Here is a 7,039-nt window from a genome sequence, read left to right as displayed (position 1 = left end):
TTCAAAGTGTGGTTAGGAATGGATAATGCTTAAGCTAAGTGGTCTTGTGCATGGTGCCTGTGAGTTAGCGTCAGTATTGTATGACTCCTGAGCAGAGTTTACAGCTCAATGAGATATGTTAATAATGTGGATTTTTCAGTTCTAAAGCAGGAAATGACCAAATGCTGGTCACTAGTTTGTTTCCTGTTCAAAGGGGTACAGCTGAACAGCTTTGTGTATGTTTCCATCTGACCTTTCATGCAATATATGGCTTAAATGACTCTATGGCACAGAAGTGAGTTGGGTAGTCCAATTTGTTCTTGCTTACACATCTTCCAGATTCTGGTGAAAGATGGATTTCAAAATGCCTCTTTTGAAATAGCTGGCTTGCTCACTCTCACCCTGGGAACACTTTTGGTTAGCGTTGCTACTTCTTAGCTGCCTGCTGTCCTGTTCATGTGAGCTGATGAAAGTTAAAACTTGTCTTTCAGTTCAGGCTGGATTAGCTCCCTGGTCTGCCTCGTAACAGTCACCAGAATGCCTCTATGCAAGAGTGGTAGAGAGAAGGTATTTTCCTGGTGTTAATTCTCTGTTGAACTGTGTGTTGGGTGTTCTCAATCATGCTAACTTCAGAGGTGGTTTTATCAACATGGTGTGTTTTACAGTAGCTTTTAATGAGATACTTCAAAGTATCTTGCACGTGGTATTTAAAGCAGAGATCTCATTTGATTAAATAACTACTATTTTATTTCCTCGCAGAATCATTGTGCCTGTAAATATAGTGGCTGATGGCTTTGTTTCTTCTGCAAGTACATCATATTTTACTGTTTTTTGCTAAAGAAACCTAATGTATGTAGTTTGGCTGCTTCTAGTGAGAATTATGAATTATTTGTGTCTCTTGGGTGAATTTTTAGGTTTATGCATGTTGATTCAATGAGACTTAGGTTTATTTTTCTGCTGATAAACTCTGTTTTACTTGTAGATATTTTGCATAGGTGCTCATGGAGATAACTTTGCAAAAATAGTGTGGTTTTGTGAAACTGAATGCTTTGTAAAAACATGAGTAATAGTTGTATTCAGAGGTGAGAATGAAGCATGCTAATGACAAATTTACTTAATCAAGAATCTATTACAATTTAATGGTAATTATAATGAAAGGCAGCCAGTCTTAAGAGAGCGCCCTATTTGCTCACCCAGTAGCACAGTATTAGTGTGGAGTGTGGAAGAACATGTGTGTCTTCCCAATTCTTTTTTTTTTCTCTCATTTCTTTACAAAAAGTTCCTAAAGATACAGATGTATCTCATGTGTGATTCACCCTGATTACTGTAAATAATACCAGCTGTCTTCACCTGTCTCCCAGCATTCCTGGAGCATTCGGAATGAGAAAGGGTGAAGGAAGGATCAATCACATCCACTGTGTAACTTGATGACATACAAGTTTGATTATTGATTTTTTTCCTCTTTTGTTGCTTTGTTTGAAAAATCACTGGGTTAAGATTTAGAGGTAATCTGGGTCAATATTCTGTTTATATCAGTGTGATTTTTAATAGTATTTTTAAAGTTGTGCTTTGATCCAAATCATCACTTTAAATATACTTAGTTTATTCAGAGTCTGAGATGAGTAGCCATTGTGCTGTTGCTTATTAAGCAACATCTGGAAATTTACCTTATTTAGCACTACTTTGCCCAGTTGTAACTCTTTCCGTGTATTAGTGGATTTGGTGGGTTAATCTGTGTGCCCTAAAATATGGCATACTTCATGCCTAGACAGAAGCGTCTAACTAATCATTTGAGTAATTTTTACAGAATGACATGAATGACACTTGTAGCCCTTTTTGGCTTTCCTTTCCCCTGCTCCTCCCAGCAGAGTAAACCCAGAGCAACTTCATTTGCCCTAACTGCAGTTTAGGGTCAGCAGGCAACGAACTCAGCAGTGGTTTAAAATCTACACATACATTTTCTTGTGTGATGGTAAGAGGGTCTCATTTTGCTTCTTGCCTATGCTGTGGGCAATTGCCTGCAATGCCCATTTAGTTCATGGGAGGTGCTGCATTTCCTAGGGGAAAGAGCCCTTTTTTAAAGGCATTTTTTCAGTTGGGATTTGTTTGTTAATGTATGTAAGGCTTGGGGAGGGCAGGGAGCAACCTCAGTCCTCTATGTAGAATCCTAGAATCATTTAGGTTGGAAAAGACCTTTAAGATCATCGAGTCCAACTGTAAACTGAACACTGCCAGGTCCACCGCTAAACCATGTTCCTAAGCACTGTGTCTGCATGTCTTTTAAAATACCTCCAGGGATAGTGAGTGACTCAGCTGCTTCCCTGGGCAGACTGTTCCAATGCTTGACAACCCTTTCAGTGAAGCAATATTTCCTGATAACCAATCTAAACTTCCCCTGGTGGGAACTTTAGGCTGTTTCTCATGTCCTATCACTTGTTACCTGGGAGAAGAGACCAACACCCATCTTGCTACGACTTCCTTCCAGGTAGTCCTAGAGAGCCATAAGGTCTCCCCAGAGCCTCTTTTTCTCCATACTAAACAATGCTGGTTCCTTCAGCTGTTCCTCACAGGACTTTTTCTCTAGACCCTTCACCAGCTTTGTTGCTCTTCTTTGGACCTGCTCCAGCACTTCAATGTCTTTTAAGGTTACAGGGACTTAGCAGTGTAGAATGTCCTTTTAAGTAATGAGGAGGAGGTGCCCTCGGTTTATAGAGAGATCATTTTATTTTGGTTATTGAAAGTGGATATTAAAGACAGACTGCCTGAGAATGGAGAAAGGGATTAAAAGACTAGGACGAGGATCTCTTGCTTCATCTGGATGAATATAATTCAGAAATAGTTATTATACAAACATATGAATTGGTGTAGGGTTTGTATGTTGTCAGCTAGATTTGTTGCTTACTGAAAATAAGTGGGTGGACCATTACTTCAGCTTAATTCAAAAGGGCTTAAGTAAGGTAAGGATTCAGAAGAAACACTCTGTCTAATTAGAGAAGAGGCTAATATAATGAGCCTTGACACTGAAGCTATGAAGAGTCAAGCATGGCTACTGTCTGGGACCAGTACTATAAAATGACTAAATAGGAAATAACCTCAATGCGTTAAATATTCTAAAATCTTCCTTAATGTGCAGGCAGAAAGTTTAGAGCAAGTCACTGGGGCAAGGATGACTCCCACTTGCATACTACTATATGGAATTTTTCATTTAGTACTATGTACTTGAGTAATCATGAATATTCAATTGAAATACTTTTTAAAAGTAGTTTGTAAAATGCAAGAATGCTGTGGAATAAAAGCACTTTAAATCCTTTTACGAGAGATTGACTCATGGGGAGGGTTGCCCCGTTACTACTGTCTGGGATCATAGGCAATATTTGTTTTACTTGAGCAACTGTGCTGCCAGCTAAGTCTTTGAGAATGTGTTGTTTACTATATCTAATTCATTTTTTTCTTTTTGTTTTAGCTAGCTGGGGTGGCCTTCCTTGCAGCTGGTTTGTGGGCATGGAGTGAAAAGGTAAGGGTAGAAATGACTGGTTCTACTTTGCTTGGTGGCAGCCCTCTCCTGCCCCAGTAAAACTACTTTCCTTGGGAAGCAACAAAGGTTAAATGTCACATCAGAGCTCAGGACCATGTTCAGGTGATCTAAACCGAGTTTAGTTGGAGTTTCATTTTTGTCCCTGATCAGGTGCTAAGCTGTGGCCCTCAATGTTTAGACCTTTTTTGTAAATTTGTAAGAGCATGATGCTAGGGATAATTTAATTTTTTATGAACTGGTTCTCTTTTTGAAAACATGTGTTCTAAAATATACTTATCTACCCACCTCTTTTTCTTAAAACCACATACCATTTGAGAGGAATGTAAAAGATCTCACTTTTTTTTTTCTTCTATTAAAAATACCACACAACACGCATCTTTGGGACCATCTCTGAAGTATTCAATAATCTTCAGGCTATCTGTTGTCTTCCACTTTACTCCCCATGGAGTTGCTTGAGTGATTGTGTCACAATCTAGATTATCTTAGTGCTGAGGTATTTGTGCTCCTTGCCCTGGCTCCCTATGTGTGTGCACACATTCTCATAACTAGATCAGTGATATCATTGATACACAGTATGCAGCCTATCTCCACACACAAATGCATTTACCTCCTATTCTATTGTTATAAAAGGATTTTCTTTCCAACCCTTTAGGGAGGGTGTTAAACTTGTCTTGAATTTGTATTCTCTCATGTTCAGGCATTATCTTCTGTAAAGATGCACATAAGATCTGTGTGGTTGGAAATGACTAGGTCTCAACTACCTCCATTTTCCCAAATGGGCTTCATGATACCTTGAAATTACTTAAAGGCAAAGAGAGATTCACTCTGTCTTTATTTCTTAAATTTTGGCTGAACTATTTCTGCTCTCTGTCCTGTCTTGCAAATAAGTGCTTTAAAGCTTTTCCTGTGGTTTTTGACTCCTGAATGGCTCATGAAATCTGTACATTGTTTTTCATGTCTGTTCTGTGCTTTGTGGACAGTCTTTTATACTAGTGCCATTCTTCAGCCATAGTGCCTGCATGGATCTGTCTGTTTACAGATAAACATCTTGGTGAACAATAGATAGGAAGTAAGAGAAAAACATTCCAGAAGCTGTGCTGCGGTGAACCCTAAGATAAACTACAGGTGGTGAAAGAGTTTTGGACATCCTGTCTCTTAGTGCAGCATGAAGTACATTGGGTCCCTTTAACTTCTCTGCTTTTTCTTGTCTTTTCCACTAGGACTACACTTCAGATTGATTCATCAGAAGTATTTTTTTTTTTTAATATAAATCCTATGCATCTCTTTTAGCTGATAATATATGGAAATGAGAATGCTGTTTTGTGAGAAATGTTGGAAGTACTATATGTAAAAGGGTTACCCATCCTGATTTGCATTGCCTGTTTGAGTCAAATTCAGTCTCTTTAACTGGTGTATCTAATTGGCCTATACTTATGACCTTTAACTGGGTTTATTATTCTGAACAAGTTACATTGCATAAAACTGAAAGTCTACACAATAAAAACTGGATAGATGTTAGTATCTGTCACCCAAGAGATGTTGCAAAAGTCAGTAAGAGAAGGTGAATTATTATAAACTGTTAATAGAAGACAGGTGAATAACACTGGTCCCTCTCATCAGGACAACAGTTTTTATTGGTAAAACCATTTCAAGAAGGACACAAAGGAAGAGCTGTGGAACTAGAGGCTAGGCAGCCTAACTTCACTGCAGCAGGTTTGTAGCTGATAACAAATACAGAGGGAGCCATCAGTCTACTTTAAAGCAAGACTGTTATTCAGGGGGTCTTCAAGACCATGGAGACATGGGTTGACAGGAACCTTATGAAATTTTATTTAAAAAAAAAAAAAAGCTAAATGCACAACCTGAGATGAAGTAACCCCATGCATCAATATGGGCTGGGGATTGGACTGCCCAGGAAGTACCTTTTTGAGGAAAATCATTGAACTCCTCTTTATCAGTAAGTTGAATATCAGCTGTGTCCTGCTGTTAAGGCCAATGATATACTGCGCTGCATTAGCACCACTGTGGCCTGGTCGAGGGAGGAGCTGCTTCTGACAGTATTCATCACACCTGAGGCTGCATCTGGAGTGCCATGTCCAGTGTTGGGCTCCCCTGTGTCAGGCAGGTCTTTTACAACCTTAACTTATTCTATGATTAAGTGTACTTGTTCTTTAGTCTGCTGATCTTTTTGTTTGTACACAGAGGTATGCAAACTGTATAAAGGTATATGCATGTAGCTTGTGTTATAGTCAGTGGCAGTGTGATATTGTGACAATCAACATCGAGTTTACGGAACTTCGTTGTTGGAAATCAACCCTGTCCTTGTCAGATGTATTTTGTAGTTTGCATACTAGTGCATCTCAAAACAGTAAGTGGTTTGGTATTTGTTAATGGGCTGTGTTAGAGATTTATTTTTTTAAATACAATCCGTGTTTGCCCTCTGTTGCCAATGCACTTCAGTTGATATGGTGGCATAATGCTCACAAACATTAAAAGAAAGTGGAAAACAAATTAAGCATGTACAGTTGAACTCTTAATTCGCTGTTCTAAGGGGCTGAAAGGAACACTTAAAGGCTGATTTTTGTTCTTTTTTTTTTTTTTGACACTGACTTCATGTATCAGACTTCATTTCTGCATACCTCAGTCTTCTAGATTTTTTTTCATTTTTGAGTCATGTAAACATATTCTGTGCACATCTAGGATGAGGGCTGTAGAAAAACCTGTTGGAATACTAGGTGCTGTTGTAAAAGGGCAGCCTGTGCTTCAAAGAGCTTTTACCATACTACAGATGGCACAGGCAGAAGCCTCCTTAGAGAGCTGAGTAAGGTGGAATGAGATAGTCCCCTGCATTAATTATCTTGTTTACTTTCTTCCTTCAGGATTTTTTACTCAATATATTTTCATAGGCAAAAAAACCCCCACAACATTCTTTTCAGAAGAGAATGTTATAAACATCAAATGTGAACATGAAAAAACTGTTATGAACCAGCAACATCTGAGGGTGAATAATAGAGCCCAGTTCCTGACAACTTTTCTTCATAACATGCGTTGATCAGAGGAAGTTTTCTTCTAAAAGATGTTCCTTGAGCAAGCGAGATTGTCTGAAAAAAGCATGAGTTTGGGTGTGGGAAGGAGAAGGCTGGAAATGCTCGTTAAAGTTTCAACATCCTGGTCACACAGGATTTATTTCATAGTGTATTGGTTTTACAAAGACATTGAGTTAGCCTAGCTAATCTTGGCATGTCTTCCTTGATTGTGGGGTCTGAGCCGAGGTTTGGTTAGGTGGGACTCGGGTAATTAATCCAGTAGACCAAGTCTGATAAAGTTAGCTGTGGGGTCTTACAGTTTGTGAGAATGGAAATGTGTCACTGGTGACGCTAACTGGAAAAGTCTTTGCTTCCTAAGACTTTCTGAATGCTGGGAAATCTATAAAACATGAACATTTTTTAATAGGCTATTTCAGCTGTTAGTCACTAGTTTTTATCTTTTCATCCCTTCAACCAGTTTTGGTAGAAACAACCCTTT

At 38.8% G+C, this 7,039-nt stretch overlaps 1 protein-coding gene across 1 annotated transcript in view; it reads left to right on the top strand.

The window, feature by feature from the left end:
- Positions 1-3,395: 3,395 nt before the first annotated feature.
- Positions 3,396-7,039, top strand: part of TSPAN14 (tetraspanin 14) — a gene marked incomplete at its 5' end in the record, with an annotated part of 13,609 nt that continues 9,965 nt past the window's right edge. The window contains 1 exon segment of the mRNA XM_010074114.1: positions 3,396-3,493. Within this exon segment, the coding sequence (XP_010072416.1) occupies positions 3,396-3,493 (98 nt within the window).

This window comes from Pterocles gutturalis, unplaced genomic scaffold (genome assembly GCF_000699245.1).
Source record: "Pterocles gutturalis isolate BGI_N339 unplaced genomic scaffold, ASM69924v1 scaffold26041, whole genome shotgun sequence".
Lineage (NCBI taxonomy): Eukaryota > Metazoa > Chordata > Aves > Pterocliformes > Pteroclidae > Pterocles > Pterocles gutturalis.
The sequence above is the reverse complement of the archived record's forward strand: the minus strand, read 5'-3'. Positions and strand labels throughout refer to the sequence as shown.